The 22,859-nt window shown below is 37.0% G+C and overlaps 1 protein-coding gene across 3 annotated transcripts in view; it reads right to left on the bottom strand.

Moving 5' to 3' along the window:
• The window catches only part of LOC121641784 (protein kinase C-binding protein NELL1-like), a 316,585-nt gene that overhangs the window by 219,082 nt on the left and 74,644 nt on the right, over positions 1–22,859 (bottom strand). For all 3 annotated transcript variants that reach the window (XM_041988075.1, XM_041988084.1, XM_041988092.1), the window contains exon 5: positions 7,397–7,493. In XM_041988075.1, the coding sequence (XP_041844009.1) occupies positions 7,397–7,493 (97 nt within the window). The remainder of the gene's footprint in view (positions 1–7,396; positions 7,494–22,859) is intronic.

Here is a 22,859-nt window from a genome sequence, read left to right as displayed (position 1 = left end):
AAACTTAATTAAAAAGGAAAGTTATTATATATTGATTGATTGCATTTCAAGCCTTTAAAGTCTACAGTCACACAGAATGGATGATTTCTTGTGCGAGCCAGTTAAATTCTGGGTTAAATTCCACTTTATTTTGCTTAAATAGCTAGCGATTAAAAGTTGAGAACTGTTCAACTTTCATAGTGGCAGTGCAGGCACCAGCCAATCAAATCACCCGACTGATCACGTACCCGATTTTTTGACTGACTTGCTATAAATTCCGATGTCAGCTGCTCATCTTAGAGCGTTATCCCATCACGTCTGTGTTAATCCTACTTTGTCTCCACTGTTATCGAATGCTTGCATAAATGGACTTAATCTTTGTTGTTAATTTAGTGTACAAGTGAAACTGAATAGCATTAAATTCACAAGTCCAAACAAATAAACCTGAGGAAAGATAATTTGATAAATGCTAGGCGGCATAACAAGGATCAACACCTGAAGCTGAAAGAGTTGTGTTTTTTTTAGCATTTTTAGAAGTTTGATGTTTATGTTTGAGGTCTATGTGAAAACAAAGGGTTCTCTTCAGAGAGTAAATCAAAACTATGAGATCAGCTCAAGAAAAGAACATTCAATAAAACTACTAAAGTACATTTATACTAAAACATTTAGAAATCCCTAATTCTTCATCCCTAAACTTTATATAGGAATGTTTACAGTTTTTAGGGTTTAACATACCACATTATTTACCTACCTACGCGCAGCAATAAATTATGTAAAGAATCTCACATTAACTACAGCAAAAATCAGCATTTTAAAAGAGTAACTCTTCATAAAATTCTTATTTCTTCCGATATGTAGATTTTCCATTTTATACCAACTTACTTTTGCGCGTCCTTGATCAAAATATTTCAGATTTATGTTGTTGATAGCACAAATTTGCAATAAAGTGAAAGGTATAATTAAATAAGAAACTGATCAACAAAAGAGATACAGAACACAAATCAGCTGTGAAGTGAAAGATACATCGTGCATGAGTGCTTGGCTGGGATTTCACACTGTATCATGTAACATGCTCAAAGTTTCCATCATTGTCCATGTTAGATTTATTATTGTCCAGCGGAGGTCAGGTCAGGTTTATTTATATAGCACATTTCCAACGGGTCCTGCTGCCTGAACTGCTTTACAATCCTGCGAGAAACAGGAAGCCAATGTGTGCCGTCCATTTGGTACCAATCAGCAGACGAGCAGCTGGAGACAATGAACAGAAGACTGAACAGATGGATTACATGTTCAAAAACATTAGTTGGAAGGTATGGCTTTACCTTAGCTAGCCATCTCAGATGGAAAAAAAGCCTGATTGGACTACTACACTTACCTGCTTACAAAGTTTAAAGGAACCATCAAGGTACATGCCAACGTTTTTTACATTTGCCTTACAGTAAGAAAATAAAGGGCCCAGAGCATTGTCAATTCCTGGACTAACAGAACTGCCAAAAATGACAATTTCTGTTTTATTTTCATTTCATTTTAGAAAATTTAAGGACATCCACTGTTTAACATCTTCAAAACAACACAATACCATATTAAATGAATTCGTCCTTGCTTTTAGGGGCAAATGAATCTGTAAGTCATCTGCAAAGCAGTGAAACAAAATGTTGTACGTTGAAAAAAAATGGACCCCAGTGGCAACATATACTGTACAGTGAAAACAAGGCTGGACTCAAAATTGAGCCTTGAGGCACACTACAACTAAGGCTAGGTTCACACTGCAGGCTGAAGTGACCCAAATCCGATTTTTTTGCCCCTATGCGACCTGTATCCGATCTTTTCATAACAGTCTGAATCACACAGATCCAATTTTTTCTAATGCAACCCAGGCCACTTGGATATGTGGTCCTAAATCCGATACTTATCTGATCTTTAACCATGCGACTTCAGTCTAAACGGGCAGGTCGCATTAATTTGACCTACACGTCATACACAACATTGTTTATAAACTCTTATCTGTAAAGGATCACATCATTCTCACCACTCCTGGCTGCAACACCGTACCCACGTTTCTCTGTACAGACGTTGCTGCCACTTCTCCACAAAATGTCATGGCCAAAAATCTGGCTCTCCTCTTTTGTAATCTCCTTATAAATTCCTTAAAATGATGCAATTGAAAATGTGCTGGCGACGGTTGGACAATAACTTTAAAATTGCAACATACGCTCCGCAAACACGAAGACATCACACACACGCTCACTGTCATGTCGGTGTGTCTTCTATGCATGCGGGCCACTTTTGGTGCGCATAAGGTTCATACAGGAGATCACATTTAAGTAGCATTTAATTGGAAATGTGAACGGACTCTCAAAAAAATCAGATTTCACAAAAAAATCCGAATTGAGCATTATGCCCTGCAGTGTGAACTTAGAGGGGCTATGTTGGAGCTATAGGGGCCCAAGTTGACATAAAATTTCCTACCATATAAATATGACTGGAACCACTGAAGAACGGCTCCTTTTAAACCAACACATGATTCCAGTTGTGATAACAGGATATCACGCCTGGAATCATGTGTTGGCCTTAAAGGAGCTGTTCTTCGGAGGTGCATGAAACATGAAGCATATTACAAACGCATCAGTTCTGAACAAACTTGCAGTGTCCCCCAGGAGCCAGCATCGTTTGAACAATGGAATCTAGATAAAGATAATTTATTACAACTCCTTTCTCAGGTGAACAGGCTCCCAGGAGGCAATGGAGAGAGGACCAACAGCGTCCCAAAGAACTGAATGGGCTCAGTCTGTTTTATTTAAAGGCCTAGTTGGGCCATAACTTCATTATCCTACTCTTGGAGTCCTTAAATTAAAGAGATTGCAATTGCTGTTCAATTTAAACTCCTATCTCTATCTGCAGTGTTACTTCCAGAGCTCTTGGCTGTTTTTCCTCTTTTCATCACCTCATGGTTCTTAACATTCCCAGCTTCATATACAAGGAACTATAAGTAGGTTCTGCTTATCCTCATCTTTAACAGGCTAAAGAAAAGTGCAACTGAAGTAATGTGAGGAGAACATAAAGAAATAAAAAGCAGCAAAGAAAAAGAAAAGCTATCTCGACAGAGACAGTGTTGTTGTGTTGTTGTTTTTTTTTAACCCCCCAATGCTTGCAGTTTTGTGCTATAGTGTGCTATGTTGTTCTAATAAAAAAAACTAGATATGAAAGATATATATATCTATATATATATATATATATAAATGCATTACATTTGAAAACATTCACTTCGTTTCTTCAAACAAAAAGGCAGATAAAGCGAGCGAGCAGATGGAAAGTTGAACAGGGTGTAGTGGATTCTGCACCAAAGTGCCCATACAGAAAGAGACTCATCTAAGTAACCATGCTCTGGAAGTTTTATTGACTTCCATGTCACGTTTGAACATTTAACAGACACAAATGATTAACTTCTCCAGAGAAGGCGAGGACACTTTGGCTTCACCTAAATTAATGGTTTGAATATGACCATAGGTGAGGGAAGGAACGTAGATCGACCGGTAAATTGAGAGCTTTGCCTTTTGGCTCAGCTCCCTCTTCACCACAACAGACCGATGCAGAGTCCGCATCACTGCAGACGCCACACCGATCTCCCGCTCCATCCTTCCCTCACAAGTGAACAAGACCCCGAGATACGTGAACTCCTCCACTTGGGGCAGGACCTTATTGCAGACCTGGAGAGAGCACTCCACCCTTTTCCGGCTGAGGACCATGGTCTCGGACTTGGAGGTGCTGATTCTCATCCCAGCCGCTTCACACTCGGCTGCGAATTGCTCCAGTGAGAGCTGAAGATCACGGCCCGATAAAGCCAACAGAACCACATCATCCGCAAAGAGCAGAGACCCAATCCTGAGGCCACCGAACCAGATCCCCTTCACACCTTGGCTGCACCTAGAAATTCTGCCCATAAAGGTTATGAACAGAATCGGTGACAGAGGGCAGCCTTGGCGGAGTCCAACCCACACTGGAAAATATAATATATTATTATATTATACATATATATATATATATATATATATATATATATATATATATATATATATATATATATATACATATATATATATATATATATATATATATATACATATACATATATATATATATATATATATATATACATATACATACATATATATATATATATATATATATATATATATATATACATATACATATATATATATATATATATATATATATACATACATATATATACATATATATATATATATATATATATATATATATATATATATATATATATATATATATATATATATAAAACCCTGATATGCAAATTAGGAATCTGAGCTTTTGCTGCTCCAAGGAGGAACCTGCTCTCAATTTAATATCCACCTTCTGACTAACCCTGCAGCCGTATATCTGAAGGAGATAGAGAAATCTGCAGACCCCGTGCTGGGGCCGACTGCCTGCAGAGAGTTGCAGACTAATCCCCAGCAGATCTGGCAGTGGAAACTCAGTGAAACTCGGGATTCTCGGACGAGGATCAATTGTCTGCATAAGTTGACGATGAAACATTATTGGTGTCATAAAAGATTGGGATAGTGAATTGATCTTCCTCCATCAATCTTTCTTCTAAGGAATTAAACTAGACCTACGTCTCTTTAGGATTCAGAAATCCTTTCTTCAGTCTCCTGTACATTAATTAACGCCACAGTTTAATTCATGTTTCACTTTGCTTTCAGTTTACACCTCTTTGATTGAACATAATTTCATTATTTTAATTTTTTTTCCGATTTATTATTCCATTATATATATATATATATATATATAATATTATGTAGTATGCAGTCTAATAATAAATGTTCATATTATTTTTAGGTAGTTGTGTGGTGTTTAAGGTCAGTTCAAGCAAGAACTCTGCAAATTAGCTACTTGAGACAGATTGATTAATTTAAAGATATCATTGTTTCCCGTTATGGGTGGTGCCCGAGGCTTTAATAATAGTATTAACTTTATTATTATTATCTTATTATTATGTTTTCTTATTAACATGAGATAATGCTGTACACTTCAATGGACCCGGCTGAATATAAACTCTTTTTTTGGTTCCAGAAATTGTTTAATAGACAGTCTATATTATGGTTGGAAAAATGTACGGTGGGGTCCAAAAGTCTGAGACCACATCTAAAACTGAACAGACACAGATAGGAGAGAGTTCTGCCTCAAGGTTGAAAGAGAACTCTGCTTATAAGGTGGTATCAAGACCAGAGGGAACAAGACAAAGGTAACAGAAGTCACATTGTTATTCTAAGCAAAAAGGACATTCTCAACGACTCCCTCCTTAATGACTGAAGGTCTTTAAGGGGGAGGTGCATGGCACTAAAAATCTCAGAAAACTGCATGAGCTGTATCTGACGCAGGATCAGATAAAAGCAACCACACAATCTGAGGATCAATACAGCAACATTTGTTCAGTAAGAAATAGAAAAGCAACTCCATCACACTGAATTTGGTAAATAACACCAGACTGAAATGAGGAAAAAGTTGTCAAAAAATGTTTGTCTCATGGTCTCTGAGGATAATGAGCTTCTACAGCACTTTCTTTCAGGAAAGGAGAATCATAAACAAATGCTTAAAGTGTTATCAGTCCACCGTGGATGGAAAAAGTCTTATTTTAAATTTTAAAAAGAAATATATTTAACCCACTGTGAAAATGGTGGTAAGGAATAATAAATTGAATAGTGGACACATGCACCAAGACAACTTCACCCTGACTAACTTTAAGTAGCAATGCAACTTCACATCACATCCTCTGTTTCTACATGGAAACAGATTCATATTGTAGCAGGTAACAAGGCCCACAAAGCTTTGCAAGAACTAAAGACATAAGTCATAGACTGCATTTAACGATCACCAGAAAACTTCTGAATATTTAAGTAGGCACCCGAAAGCTGACAAACCCAACTATTCGCTGCTGTCAGGAAGCTCTTTGCAGCTTTGTCAGATCACCCTGGGCTAACGTGCTTTACCATGTTTCACACAAAGTTTACCAGGCTTGCCACAGAAAAAGAGAAAAGCACTGAATGCAAAGATACCCTGGAACATATGTAGAATTTTAATGAAATTCTGGGGTAATGTAATTTAAAATTAAAAGAAAATGTATCATATTCAAAACAAATGCAAATCAGCAGCATCTTTGTGGTTTCTTCCTGATGAATCCTGCATTAATGTCTGCCTGATGACTAATATTGTAACTGTTGGCTGCTAATTTTAAATGTTTAACATAAAATATTTTGAATAAACCCCGCAAATGTCAACTACATGTTTTGCGAATCCACGAAGATGTGATGATTTTCTCAGTCTTGATGTTATAGCTTTCATGTTGTAATCCAAGTTGCCCATCTGTGCATGGTAATAAAGACACAGGTAACCATTTTTCTTCTAAAAGCTTCCTGCAGAGAGAGATAATTGTCAACTTTGCTCTGAGATAAAGAGACGCACAAGCTGCAAAATTTTAAAGCGAAACATTTGTTTGTCATTTTAACTGTGCACGGTGTGAAGTGCTCCTAATGTAGTGTGACCCTGCTGGTTTAAAGTTGTATTTTAAACCTGTAAAACAAACTACCAATACAGTAAAAAATGGGCCCTTGATTCAAGGTGTTACAAGTGCACCTGTCAGCCAAGATCCCAGAGTAAACAAGACAGGAGAATTTCCTTATTCCTTGCAAGCCAGTTCTTACAAGCCAGCACTTTTCAACGGCATCTGTCTCTGCGACATGTGCTTTTGAGCTCTCCCTGCTCATGGAAGGCAGGAAATACTGGGGGAACCGAGGCTGTAACATCTAAGACACTGCAGGGATGAGCTGCACCTTTAAAGAAGAAATTAACACCTTGAATGCTTTGATACAAGAGGAGATAAGGAATGAAGAGGCAGGCAGATACCGAAAGAACAGAAGTTGTGCAGTAGTGATAAGATCAAAGCATGAGGAGGAGAAATAATTTTCATCACAGTAAGGCCACGTGGCTAATCAATATGTTACAAAGGAAAACTAGGAGGCTCACTGGTTGCATAGTGGGTGGTCAGGAGAACTATGAATATCTAGAGTGAGTGCATGTTCTAGTGAAACTCCATGTTTTATTCCTGCTGTGAGTGCGCACAGGAGCCTGTGAAAATGAGCAACAATTAAAAATGGACAACGTGGCAATGTCCTTGGGATTAAGCGTTTCAAAGAACCAGCTGAGCTGAGCAGCTCCTCTGAGGCTTCAGACCTTTTGTTTGGACTCTTACGCTTTTCTTTCTCCCCAACCCCCCACAGCCTGCTGAAAATCTGTCCAATTATACGAGACAGTATTGCATGTGAAGCACATTCAGTTGCATTGAGTGTGTTTATGTGGGGGTATGTGAGTAGAGTCTTACCTTGAACAGACCGTGCTTGTGGCTGTGCTGCCCTAGCCACACTCCACTGCCTAAGGTGAGCTCCATCTGAGGAGGGTCTATCACCCGCTCATAAATCCTGCCAACAACAAACCAGAGGAGAATATTATGTTAATGACAGGCAGGTTTCTCATGATGTCCTGCTCTGACAGGAACACTGATCCAATACGCCTCAACACCAGGATAAATTCAACACGCTATGTTCATGTCTGCTCTCCAGAGCAGACACAGAGCAGATCCATCCCCCCCCCGAGTGTCAAGAAGAAACTGGTCTCCTCGAGCATGACAGCCAGTCTCACCCCACAGGGTTCAAACAGTGTAGCGATATCTGAACCTGGGATGTTTGCTGTATTAACCATCCTAACTCTTGACACAGACACAAATAGGCTTTGTTACACCCAACACCCTCAGTGTGATTCAGCACCATTATTTCCTGCGCTGAGGTGGGCTCCAAGTGGCTCCCGTGAGGATTTCACAGAACAATTTATCAGCTTTTCACCTCCTCCTTCTGAGTCATACAGGCACAGAGTAGAAATGATTATTTACCTCCAGTTCTTTGTTTTAGTTTACCCTAGGAGGTCCAATGACTTACAACATGTTTGCAGAAAAGATAATATAGTGGGTTTCAGAAGTGACAGTTGGCACGTTGACTTTTGGGAATGTAGAGGAAATACTTAAATCTCTATACAATATACAACTTTTAATGGAGTTTCAGGTAGTTTTTCATACTGCATAGAGGACACAAAGTAAAATTTCTGGGCCACAAAGGTTAGCACCTGGACAGGTGAATGGTCTTGATTTATAGCCATACTTATCCACTGCACATGACAAATGATCTTTTTCAAATCTCTTTGGATTTTACTTAAAGCTTCATTAAGCCTAATTTTTTTATGAATTTTTATGAAAAGATCATCAGTACTGCAGAACCCTGCAGCCCATATAAAACCACAGGTAGCTCAAGTTAATTTCCCTCAGAAATGAGGGAATAACATTTAGTAAACCAACAAAGATGATGTACTATCTTTAAAAGCTAGAAAATCAGGACTACAAGGCCTATCATATATTCTTTATATACACCAACCAGCCACATCATTAAGAACACTGGCCGGTGAAGCAATAAAACTACTTATCCAACTTTAGCTGTCAAAACCTGAATCCTGGCATTCACATGTCTGATACTTTAATACTTCTCACCAACTTCAACATCTTTACACCTCCACTTCTCACACAGCAACAGCACTTCCATTACAGTAGAAGGTGCAATGTTTGTGACAGTCCGTTTTAGTAGCTTTTTTTATTGTTAGGATGGTGATGAAAGCCGTCTCTGACAGGCATACAGTGCTAAATGGGAAAAAATCTAAAACCACTTGTTTGCCCAGGGTGCATGCTACATTATATGGTATTCAGTTTTCTTTAGTCTGGAAATGTTGAAATGTAAAGGTACAACACTCACAGTTCCCTCAGTGCACATTAAATAGGGTCTAAATTCCCAGATTAGCACTGCTCAAGAGGTTGTGTTTTAGCTCTAAGTTGACCAACATTCATCATAAAGCTTCAGTTTAATTAATTTCAAGGTCCATGAATATATGAATAGTAATAAATTTTTTTTTAAAATGCTTGTATATGAGTGGTTGCAACAGAAAAATAAGAGCAAACCAATTTTCCATATAATTTACCGTATTTCTTCATGTTCCACATTTGCTGCATGTATGTTGTGTGTGCACACATTTTGTGCCCACATACCAATGTGTAGATGTTCTCTATGCAGCGTCAATGCTCAGGCTTTCAGATTCCCCCCTTCTGTGTAGCTATCACTAAATACGGTAGAGTTCTTATTAGGGATGGCAAGATATAGAGACTTTATCTCTATATCTTTATCACACACAATATCGAGTAAGGGATATCGTTTTATCAAGATAGCTTCTTTTGAGTTAAAAGCTTATATCTGTGCATTTAACACAACTGTATTTTTGTTTTGGTCAATGAAAATAATTTTTCATTCATTCTCTTTTAAGAGTAAAGACTTCCAGAGCTAAGAAAATATTCATAAGGCTGAAGTCCACACGGCTTATCAACACCTAATAAACCACATGTTCTCACGTAAATTAGCACTATTAACACTTTCCTGGAATGACCACACCCACCTTCAGATCTAACCTCCAGCTCAGGTCTCTGTTGTAGGATTTTACTGATCTCTGACAACAGAATGATTTCACACAGCCACTGATCGATCAGAGTGATCAGCTGATAAAGCAGACCAGTTACCTTCCACTGATCTGTAAAGTCAAACAAAAGAGTTTTGATAGAATAAAAACTCCAGTGAGTTATAAACTGTCTTGTTTTATTCGATGACGTCTTAAAACTGGGGAAAATAAAAACAAAACTCAGGCACCTGCAGCAGGTGAGGCAAAGCCTGCAGCAGAAGAAGAGACCTGATCTGCTCTGGTTGGGACTTCTATGATTACATCTTGTTTTACACAATTCTCTGCAATTCCCGACCCATCTGTCCTTGTTTCTCACATTTTCAGCTTATCCATAGTAATACTAATATTCTATTTCGCATGTACATGAAAATAGTAATTCCAAATTGAGGTTTACATGGAAAACACGTTTAATCGCCTTTATTTAATTCTGCTTTAGATCAGGCGGTTGGGAAGGGTTGTGATTGGCCAGGGGGTGGATGTGATGTATTTACATCGACCAGAAGAAAACAAAATTCAGTTCCTGCTTCTTTTCTTTTTGGCGACACCGTGGAAGAACACATAATAAGAACCATTTTCGCTTTGATTTAAATCTAGTTTTAAAAAGCAGCAGCTCAACATCAGCATACGACTTCATTTTAGTCAGCTGAGGAGGAGAAGGGAGGAAGCGTCCCATACTGTCATCGCTACAGGATAAGGGAACGAGCATGTGCAGAACAACCAGAATTCATTTAAAGCAGAATGAACATATACATGAAGTTTCATTGTGTTTTATTTTACTGTTTTTCAAACAGTTTGCTTAAGAATGTGTTTAATGCTTCAAATAAATATAAGTTTGACAGTGTTTGAAGCCAGAAATATTGTGGTGTTTTGTTTCATTTATTTATGTTTTCTTGGGAGGAGGCAGGGAGGGAGGGGAGTGTGTACATTTTTTATTGTGAAGTATGAAATTTGAGTTTGAAAAAAAGTTGGAGTGGAGAAATGGGGTAGGGTGTTATGAGTTTATACTTAGGCCTACTCTTTTTCAGACATGAAATGGGAACATGTAAATATTTTCAATACTGTGAATGAACTAAACTTTAAAATAAATAAACATTAAATGAGAGCCAAGCCAGTTAATACGAGGACTCCATAATTGTGGAGCCATGCCGTCATGATGTATTCTCTTGCTGAAATAAGCAAAACCTTTCCTGAAAACAACCATCTGGATGGCAGGAAATATTGTTCCTAAACAATAAAGAGTGACTTCACAAATATGCAAGCTACCCATGATGTTTACTGATCCACCCAATACAATCACTGATTGCAGCTTCTGAACAGTGTGTGTACAACAAGCATGATAGTTTTGTTCCTCTTAAGGCTGGATGATGAGATTTCATTGATTTCTAAATATAATTTTAGATCTAGATTCATCAAACACCAGGAGAGCTTCAAACTTTCTCTCACTTTTGAAAAAAAAAGCCCATTTTAGATTATTCTTTTGTGTGTTGTGTGTGGCATGGCAGCTTTTTATCTTTCAGCTAAGGATCCAATGACAAACTGGTTTTCAGAAGTGTTTACACAAGATTCTTAGTCACAGCAGTCTGTTGCTGCTTGTGTCTCTAGTTGTTGATGATTCAACATCTTTGTTTGATTGATTGACTTCCAAATCACTGCACGTTGTCTTTATTTACAACTTAAAAATGGCCCAAACTGTTTTAGAAGCAATCAAGTGTCTACACAAGTGAATGCATGTGGGAATCACTGGAAATGGGAATAAAACCCTGCAGTCCTGCTTGTAATCTCATTTCACTGATATCCTTCACACTGCTTATTCTTTTTGCCATCAGAGCTGTGATGAAGCAAACTGAGGATTTTCTGCTGTGGCTAGTTCATGCCTTACTGGCTTTCACAGAACAGGAAATCTGCTTTTTACTGAGATTAACGCTGACAATGTTGTTTCTAAAAAAAACATCCAAAAATATACTTAAACACTGGTGAGCATATGAACTGTGTGCAAAACCTGATGTGTGCAGCTCACTTTCAGTTTGCAGTTGCTTGTGGCATCGTGGAAAGGCTTATTATTACTTACGTCTACATAAATACAAAATACTTTTTCTTTTCAGCTGTTCTTTAAAATGTGTATCATGTACACCTTTCTGTCATGATCAGTAACTACAGCCATCACAAAATAAACCAGAACTGAATTTTGAATTTTAGCAGCTCCAGAACATATAATGTTAATCAATTAAAAGTTATTGGACACGGACAGGTTTACAGGAAGTACATCATAGAGTGAAGCCACATGAACCAGACCCATCCTTCATTCATAACCAGTAAAATGGGTCCTCACTGCTCCACTTTCACACTGCTCCTCTTAACCTTTAGCATTGTCTATGTGTATGCAAGAGTGAGAGACCCACATCTGTGTACATAAGAAGGCAGGAGTGGAGCGGTTCACTATCACTCATGTGTGTAGAGACTGAAGCAAAAAAAGGAAAAACCCAGAGCTTATAACCTGGCCAGAACTGTGGAAGGACTATATGGCAGACTATATAAATCCACATCTCACAACACAGCACACATTTTTGTTAACAGTCCTTTTCAGTATAAGCCGCCAGGCCACCTCGTTTGTGCTGATTTACTGACTGAATTGGAGGGAAAAAAATAGTTTAGCCACAATAAACTGACTGGCTGCTTCCTAACACTGTCTTGAAGCTACTGATAAGAGCAAATAAAAAGACTAAATAAACAGAACATAATATCACAAAACAAGTATTCCTAAAGTAACAGCTTCCATTTTCAGAAGTCAGAAAAATTCATTCAGGTCTTTGGCAGTCGTAATAACTTCCCTTCAAAAGAATAATCTCAATCACAGCCTCATTATTTTCTCTGCCAATATCTGTCGGCCATACTAAACTCCAGACTACTTTTAATTTTCCACTAGTTGAGCTCAAGACATATCCTGTCATGTCTGTCCTTCCTCTGGCAGAAAGATGAAGTCAGAGTCCCTTTTTGAATTATTTGCTTCACCATGGCACAAAACTCACATAGTTCTTACTTTATCTGCTTCCAAAAGCACAGGCTGGGATAGGCCACACCACAGGAAGCAGCTCAGAGATTGTAGTTACTATAATAGTCTGGACAGGTGGTGAAAACGGGTTACTGTAAAATGCTCCAAAAACCTACATTCAATTTTGATTCAGTTTATGAGAGTGATCAAAACAGGCCCGTTCACACTATTTTAATGTAATATCACATGCAACAACTATAAAAACTCAAACTCCCCAAATTCTAACAAACAGTACATAAGAACAAGAGACCAGGTTAAAACATATACTTTGAGAACAAATAACTACATTAGTATTTTGTACTTTTTACAAAAAAATGAATGATGTGTAAAATCAGTTTGTAAATAAGAAACATTATTGGATTAAACTATTCTGAATGAATGGATATCATGCATTTTGTTTTTGTCTGATCCACATTATACTTGAAATTTATCACAATATCGTACCAGTCCAAGTATAGAACACTTTCCAAACACACACCACTTCACACAGGATCTATATGTAAATTGAAATATAGTGAAGATACCCTGTGATAAAAATGTACAAGGAGGAAACCTTCCCTTTGTGAGTGCAAATTATGGCCCTGTAATTCTAACATGCTCGTCATAATTAGCCTGATTCTCCATTAAAGTCCATTTAGTTTGGCTGGATATGAATTCTGGCTCATTTAAATGGAAATGTCTGCATTGCCATACAGAGAGGGCCACCAAATAGCACTTCTGGTAATGTACTGTTCTGTTGCTGTACATTTTACTGTATCTGTGTGATTACAGTAACTACAGAAGAATAAAATGTTTGGAATTATTGTGTATATCTTGTTGCTACACGTAAAAGTTTTATTAATCATTTTAATAAGCCATTTAATGTAATCAATCTGAAAAACAAAAGTCAAAAGGCCAAAAAAGTTTTGAAAAAAAAAAAAAAAACAAATCGAAGAAGGGCCCAAACCTTTTTTTTTTTTTTCCCTAGGGTGTTCTAGCTGAGCATTTGAGCACTGACATTACAGCTGCATATGGCTTTAGAGCACTGAGTCACATGGCAGCGATTAGAAATCAACCACATTGGATTTAACATCATTAGACGTTTTGGACACGAACATAACTAATTCAGCAAAGAAATGCAAGAGGACAATTTCAGAAATCGCTCAGAACAAATAAAGGGGTAGCGCAATTTAACATTAGTCAGCATTGGACTAACTTTTACTGGTTGGAGAGATCTCAGAAAAGAGACAGGATGCAGAAACATTCCAAATCAGTTTTTGTTGTGGATGCATAAGTTGGAAAATCTGCCAAAGTTCAGCAGGATCTAAAGATCAGATTTGTCCTTTCCACGTCCGCAATTCTTTGTCTTTTTTTTTAAAAATTGACATTTCTTTTTATACTTTGCAGCAGTTTGTCCATCAGCTTTCAATGTTTTCTTGGTTTTCTGTAATAGATAATGCCTCCTAACTAATACTCTACTCCATATACCAGCATTAAACCCTCCAGAACACAGACTGTTCAGATGAGATCATCATCAGCATCAGTGAAATCTTGTACCCTCCAGCATACTTCCTTTTCTCTGAAGAAAGATGTCACTTAAAAATCTGTGGGAACTGATTGATAGAGCATGGATCTGTGCAGTTGGATACCCATCACATATTGTACCATGTGTTTTAACAATGAATCAATGAGCAGGTTTATAAACCAACAGTACATACTTCCACATGGCTGTTTTGTTTTTTTCTTTACTGACTGGAGGTTAGCTCTATAACACACTCACTCTAAAAATCTTAGTTTGAAGACAAACTCCATAAAGGTGGCTGAAACATATTTGAGTACGTTACAATATTTAATATCATATAAACCTTGATTTAAAAAAAATAGTATAACATTTTTCCCCATTTTGCACAACAAAAGAGCTTATGAGTGTATCCTACACCAAACCTGATCCTGCATTTCAGTATTATAACTAAAGTGATCCCGATTCACTCCAATTTTCCTGTTCTATACTCCAACTCTCCACCAGATTACATGGAATTTGGTTCAGCAGCGTTCATAACAGGATGCTAAACACACATTGGGTAATGATCACATCCCTTCATTTCTGCCAACTGATGGTATCATATTTGTGGCCTGAGTAAGATCCATTTGGTACGCTACAGTATACATTTCCTCTCTAAACATGCTGCACAATGGATTTTTTAACACCCATTTCTATGATCACGTTTGCCATTCAGTTTTTTAATTACATTTACAGTGAAGAAAAAGCTTTTGAATAGCAGAGAATGAGCCAACATGACCACATATAATTTCATTCAACACAACTCTAACAACTTGTTTTCAGAATTAAAACTACTTTTTTATTTTTTCCAGTTTCAGATTTTTCTTCTTTTTGAGACCAAAGATAACAAATACTTACTTACCATAACCAAGTGTCTTAAAGAACAATGCATCTTAAAGATGTTTTTTTACTTATCTTAAAGAATAAGTATAACGTAAGTGGTGTTTTAAGCACTAAAGAAAGCTTTAACACCCCCATTTAACTCTTCCTCAGACTGTGCCAAAGTGTAAGCACAAGTGAGATTGTCGTGTTTTCTTTGTCCCAGGATGTAGGTTTCTTATCACAAAGCAAATTATATCAGTATGACAAGGACAATAAAATATGACATATGATCAATACATGTGATGAAGTGCGTGATTCTTTGTTTTCATTCATTCAATATTACCTCCACTGAACAATCAGTACATTTTTTTTTTTTTAGAAAATAAATACTAAACGGATCAATAAACTTCTGTAAATTTAAGATTTTTTTTTTATGCACTAATCTTGTGCTAGCGTCCTGTTTTACCTCCATCTTTTCTGGACATCAGAAGAGCCTGTATTTTCAGTTCTGCAGCATCAACCTCTAAAAAAGGTATCCATATGCAAGAAAAGGTCGATCTGTACTAGCTCAGCTCAAAATAAGGCTTTGCCACCTGCAGTAGAAGAAATATGCATAGATTATGATGCAAGACGGTAGGCAGTGATCTGAGTCTATAAAAGTCTAGCTACATATGTAAAAGTAAACTAGTCAAAACACTTTTTGTGTTTTTAAAAGCATGTTGCATCTGGTCAATATATCAAGCACAAGACAAAAAAAGAAAGTAAAGATAGTTGAGTAGAAGTAGAGCATCCTTGCTGAAAAAAAGGAAAGAAACAGTTGCCTTGAAACTAGAACATATCCTAATAAGATGGCAGATGTATCATCTTTAATGGATAAAGCGACCCAAATTCTTTTACCCCAAGGTTGCTTCTGGGGAAACGACTGGCTTTACCTGTAAAATAGAGTCTAATCTGGCTTTGTCACCCAATTCCCTAAAGAACTGCATGCCTGCTTCCTCACTATGTCAGATATCTGTAATTACTTCACCTCCACAATGACCTTATCTGTTGATAGAAGCTCCTGTCCTTTTCTGATAAGGGACGACTACTGTAGCTGTAGATATATTCCTATTAAAAAAAAAAAAACTCTGGGAGATCGAGAGTATGGTAAGATGTGAATGTATGTCTGTCCCCCGGGTATCCTTGGCGCATGGAGCTCCTCCTGCCTGCCACATGGGGCTCGAGCTAGACTGCCTGCAGGAGGTGGGATAAACCCTGCTGAGCTCAACAGAGAAAGTGAACAGTAATGACACACTTCATCACACCTGACATAATACAAGCGTGAACCTGGTACACAGCAACAACATTGGGCGGCCTAATATCCTTAAATCTGCTCCTGTTAAACACTTGTATTCGCAACAGGGTCATAGAGGCTCAGAGAAGTTACTTAACAAGATGGTTACCAAATATTGACCAAGTATGACATCAATAGACAATAAGGCTAAGACAAAAAACAAAAAAAAACACAAAAAACAAGCACACCGGCAGTTTTAAACGTGCACCGTGACTGATTCAGCAAAGACATGAAAGAAGACATCATCAGGAAAAGAATGGAAATGATAGAGAGAAAGGGTCACAGCAAGGGTCAAGATAACACTGTCTTTTGCAGCCCGGCGAGAGCTCACGGTAGAAGTAGGATGCAAGATGGATGCTGAACTAGCCGGCGATAGGGGGCACATCGCTGGGAAAATTGTAAAAGTTCAGTAGTGCATCTTTAAATTCATGTCATCATTCAGCAAATTCAGATTGCTCCAAATATACTCCAACAGACTGCCATGGGAAAAGAAAAGTGGAACTCTGTATTTGTTGTCAGCATGGGTTTCTTGATCACACTGATAAGAAAAAAATGTCTTACTTTTTTTTTAGAGATTAGGCCTTGAAATTTTTTAATTTAGTTAAAAACAGCTTTTAAAGCTAAACCAATGAATCAAAGGGGATGTCGTGACTGATAAAATAATTCAGAGAAATAATCACAATTTTATAATTATCATGATTATTATGCATTAATCAATCTGCTTTGTGTGTGTGTGTGTGTGTGTGTGTGTATGTGTGTGTGTGTGTGTGTGTGTGTGTGTGCGACTGTGTGAAAGATCCTAATAAGTGTTTTTAATTTTTATGTAATTCTGTTTTGATGTGTAAAGGCCTGTTTTGTTTTTAATATGCATGAATTGAATAATGCTTAAAATTCTTAATCATTGTGTTGCCTTTGACATGAAAAGGGCTTTATAAAGTTTGATTGATTGATTGATTGATTGATTGATTGATTGATTGATTGATTGATTGATTGATTGATTGATTGATTGATCGGTTGATCGATCGATCGAAGGAAGAAAAGGAATATAGCGATATAGTGAAACAAATAACTGGGAGGAAAGAGTGCAGATGTCCTGCTCTTGGTTTAACAGTAAATGTGTTTCTTATTACACATTCCACGCATCTGTGATGAGTATAGTAAGTTACATAGTTATAAGGTGAATAATTATAGTAGCTTACAGATACATTAGGGCTGTCGAAATATCAAGCAACCAGCTGGGAATACATTTGAGATCCACTGCATTATATGATCATTTTAGTTGTAATAATCAGTTCAATATTGCATCAAATCAAGACCTTAAAAAAGTATATCTCATTTGCACCAACTTTTTCCTGGTCAGTGCCCCTGCCTGGCCCCCCATCTAAACTTTTCTAGATATCTGAAATATAAATCCTTCTACCATCAGCTACTTTATAAAAAAGGAGCGCTTATAAGATTTATATCTTAGAAACTGTTTATAATTTCTCTCACTACATTAGTGGCCCTAAATGATCAGACCTGTATCTCCAACTGTGTCTTGCATAGCACCAATGATTTAGCGAAGACATCCGCTTGTTTTTCTGACAGGGACATCGATCTGATTGACAGACTGATAAATGTTGCTTCCTTTAGCTAGAGTGTCCCAATAACTTAACTTTTGGCTAAGTATTTGCCAATGTGAACTATGAACCACTAGTTTTTGGGTTTTCTTTACCTGTATATTGCAAGGTTCAGTAAATGCTGCTTAACTTGTCATGCTGCACTTTAAGCCCAACCAAAGTTTCACACAATTAGTAAATTGTAAATGACATACCATTTAATTTCATTATTACATGAGGTAATTACTAACCGCATTTAATCAATTTACTGTGTATTAAACTTTAGCGCACAAAACTGGTGGTTATTCTGCAGGTGGTGAAACATACGCAATGCATTTCCTTTCACTGCAACTTTTTATGGCATACTTTAGTCCTGTACAACTCATTCTTGTCAGATTTCTTTGGTTATGAAAAAAAAAAATATATATATTTTTTTTATATTGTATTGCAGTATTTAATAGTGCATTGTGTCACATATTTCTAAGACCATTGCAACTGTAACAGCTGGGTCACTACCAGATTCCTGCCTCACATGCTCTCTTTATAATTCAGGTTGTGCCCCTTATTATTATTATTATTATTATTTATTTTTTTACTTCAAGCGCCTGCCTTTTTTAGATGTCTGCATGGGTCTGTTCTGGATAGTTCTGCCTCTACAGTCATATACAACATTGTTGGGACACCCACTTTCCCCACACTAACACTAAAAAATCAAAAGGTAAAAAGTCTTTACATCCCCCACAACTATATCGACATTTAAAATTGTTCTTCATTAAGTAGTCTAGTGCAGCAGGAGTAATTACTCAAAGGCCTGTATGAGCTTCTACACTGAAAGAAAACCCAACCATTGATCTAAATGTAGGTTATTTCACTGGAGTCGCCCCATTGATTTCAGCCTCAAAGGCCGCATATTTCCTCTGTGGTTTCATTTTATGTACTGGGAGGCGTTCACAATACAACCATCCAGTGCTTTTCACTTAGAGATACTAACTGTACCACAAACTCAAACCTCGACAAGAGTAACACAGTCAAGGTTACAGACTGTGTCATGATACATTACTAATTTCAAGTCATTATTCTTTGTACTGAACCCTTCTCTCAGTATCAGTGATCAGGTAATAAAGTAATGAATAGTTGCTGCTGTTCTGAGCGGTGTGGGCACTGCCCTTCACAGGAAATTAAAATGTTACACCTGAATTCTTCATTTTGAGCAAGATTTTTAGATTTCTTTAAGCAAAATTTAGCTATGACTCCTGTTTCTTTACATCTTGTGACAAACAAATCAAGACATCAGTACATAATACGGAATTACAACAAGTCCATAAATAAAATAAAATAAAAAATAAAACAAAAAAACACCACCAGACCACAATAGAGAAAGCCCTTTTGCAGCTCTATCATTAATCTAATGTACTATTCCATTATATCAGTCTCTTTATTGTAATGATAGTTTGGGTCTGACTCATGAGCTGCTTAGCAGGTGGGGAAAGAAGAATATACCTTCCAGCTCACTGGCTTTTTTAATGAGCAAAATAAGAATGTAATTTTCTGGCTGCTGGACACAAAAGCAGACGTATCATCATGAGATCTTCAAGGTGGAGAGCTCCCAATGTCTCCATGCCTTCATTATCTGAGTGTGTAATAAGCAGACATTTCACAGCTTACATCCAACTATACAAGGATGTGAAGGTCTGTCACTGACTATATTACCCACAACTGCAGGACTGTACACCGATCCAACATCATAATCAAGTTTATGAGCCATATTCATTATCCACATGTTCTGGCTTTTAAAACACTGCTCCTCTTCAGGTGCAACGCTAAGTAAAGCTTTTCTCTACCCATTGCTGTGGTCATTCAGACACCTCATCAATGGAGCTGTGTCAATAAATCTGTTGTCAAATCCTTGGCCTTGATTAACAAAGAAATAAAGAACTCTGTCAATCGTTAAACCACCTGTAAAGCATGACTAACAAAAAGCTTTACTCAGACTTTGACTTGACCCAGAGGTAACAAAGTAAATCAAGGTCTAATTGTTGTCAGCTTAAATGATGCTCATAACTGAGAAATGTGTCAGGTCTACAATAATAAAAACTCAAAGACTTACATTTACTTAAAATCCTGTGGTAACATCTTTATGACCAATGTGTGGCGTATCGCCACAGATTCTATAGATGAATCATTTCAAATGTTTCTTGTAGCTTTACAATTGCCTCAGCATGGAACTCTGAAGAACAATAGATAAGCTTATAGGTGTATCACAAGATGGCACAAAACATAAAACACCTGCCGGATTTGTCTATAAAGGCTTCATTACTAGATGGGAGCATTTTCTTAAAAGGGTCTTTGAAAATATGAGGAAAAATTTAGATTTGTAAAACCCTGATAAACAAATATGAAAAATTCAGAAATAACAAAAGTATGATTATATACTTCCTACAAGGCAGATTTAAGAAAACAAAAAGGTAAATCTCTGTCTATCACTCACACACATAAGAATTAATATAACACAAATCTCTGGTAAATTAATGAAGCTTATCCCACCACCACTGGTTTCTCTGATCTTTGTTCCATCCACCTTCTTGTCCAGAACTACAACATTTTGCTTCTGTTTTTGTCACCGTAGGTTGGACACAGACAACCTACCTGTTGTATAGTAATATCTTCCGCACTCCTTTTATATTTCAGCAACAGTGTTATAAATAAATCTTTTATGTTGTGCATTTATGAATTCAGAATCTGTGTTTGACATTTTTCTGTTTTGTGGTGCACTAACCGGATCAAAAGCATGTCTCGTGAATGAGCTGGGAAAATCAGTAAGTTCTATTTAGACCTGTTGCCATGAAAACTGAAGAACTTAACAATGAAAAGACTTAAATGTTGTTGTAAGCTAAGACTAAACTAATTGTATGTTAGTCTTTTTCTTTGACCCTTTTAACTTTATAACAATTAGATGAAATTTTTTGAAGCTGACATTTTGGCACTAGAGGACATTTTAGAAATGCTAATGCTTACAGATTAATATATATCTTTCTAATCGAGTGTGAAATGTACCATACAAATTATAATGGTAGATTTGAATTTAACCAGCTGAGATCTCCATCGCTATGCACCTTATTTTTGTTTCAAATGTTTTTTTTTATATGTTAGGCACGTTTATTTGTAAAGCACATTTCATGTACAAGACAGTTCAAAGTGCTTTACATAAAACAATAAAAGCATTGCAGCGGGGTGCAGGAAGCAATAACAAGTGCATTATAAACAAACTTTAAAAGAAGTTAAATAAAAAAAAAAAGATCAAATAGAAATAAAGTTCCAGTGTGGAAAGTTAACAGTTGTTTTGATAAAAGGTGGCAAATACAAAGGTTTTTAATTCAGATTTAATCCTGCTGAGAAATTTAAATAACTGAGAAAGGGGGATGGAACTCTTTTGAGGGAGGCTACTTTTGTCTGGAGTACATATCAATGGTAATATGTCAAGTAGGAGAACCAAGTTACCTTCAACTCAACTCTGTTTGAAGGTTTTATATCACAGCCTTGGCTATAAAAGGTACCAAATAAGAAGTGAGAAGTGAAGGAGCAAGGAACATTACAGAATGGAGCAAAGACTCCTGAAAAGCACCGGCCAGTGTGCAAATGATACGACCTTAAAGGAACAGGCAACCACACTGTGACAGAAAGAGCTGTCACCACTGTGTTGAGCTATTAAGGTTTAAACAAAAAATCGGGTCTAAGCATGTGAAAAGGCTACAGGTGTCTGCCACTAACTCAAAGGGGAAATATATTAAATACTGTTAAATACTCCAGTTATGTAAGCATGTGACCTTGTCTCGGCTCTGCAGTGGCACTAATTCAGGTGTGAGACACAATGTTAGCGTGAAAGAGAAATTAACCCTAACAACACAGAATGGTCCAATGAAACTTCTCTGGAAATGATATGCAGAGATAAAACACTGGAAAGGTCATTTGGCTCTGTATGATGGAGCACAGTTCTTTAAAAACATGCTATGTTTGATTTGACATGTGAAGGTATAAGCTTTCTTGTCATTTCTTTTAGTTTTCTTTGTGAATAGTTTTCCAGGCTTTTTTTCTTTAAAGCTCCTTTTTGGATGTTGGCTGCCTTTTTCCTTTTCAATCAGTTGAATAAAATTTTTAAGTCCCATCGTGAATCATACTGAGATGTGCCACGCTTTAGCCATTAGTGCTCTGGGATTCCCCTTGTTGGAGAAAAATTCTATTGCAGGCCTGTCGAACTGTGCTGTCTTTGGCCTTTTTCATTGATACAACTAAATAAATGGGCAGAACTTGTACAGCTGTGTGACATCCATCCGTTTTCTATGGATGGACTGATAGATGTGTTGCTGTGAGGTGAGTGTTAACCACCACACCACCAAGCAGCCCATTTGTGTAACATAGCATCTGTTGTCTGTTATCTGTAAACCAACATTGATTCAATACACGAATGAGGTGCTTCTTGTCATGCTCGAGTGATTCATAGCTCAGTGTTTAAAGTAACTATATATATATATATATATATATATATATATATATATATATGTATATGTACATGGTCAGTTAAACTGAACTGAAAATGAGTGTGGAAGCAGCCAATATCCAGAGAAATATTGCTCAAAGCTACTTTAAATATTACAAAAAAAGTTAAAGCCTATATTCTCACACTGGCATTAGCACCAGGTCACACAAGCATTTATACACAAGAATGGAGATTAAATCTATCAGCACTGACTTTCTGCTTTGGAAAAGAACTGTCATGACCTGTTGAGTAGCCAGAGAATACAAAATGAGAAAGAAATATTTAATTAAGTACATTTTATTATGACATTTTTACATCATCCTGCACAGTTAGAGCATAAACTGCCTCACAGAAAGACTAAAGAC

This window comes from Melanotaenia boesemani, chromosome 1 (genome assembly GCF_017639745.1).
Source record: "Melanotaenia boesemani isolate fMelBoe1 chromosome 1, fMelBoe1.pri, whole genome shotgun sequence".
Taxonomy (NCBI): domain Eukaryota; kingdom Metazoa; phylum Chordata; class Actinopteri; order Atheriniformes; family Melanotaeniidae; genus Melanotaenia; species Melanotaenia boesemani.
The sequence above is the reverse complement of the archived record's forward strand: the minus strand, read 5'-3'. Positions and strand labels throughout refer to the sequence as shown.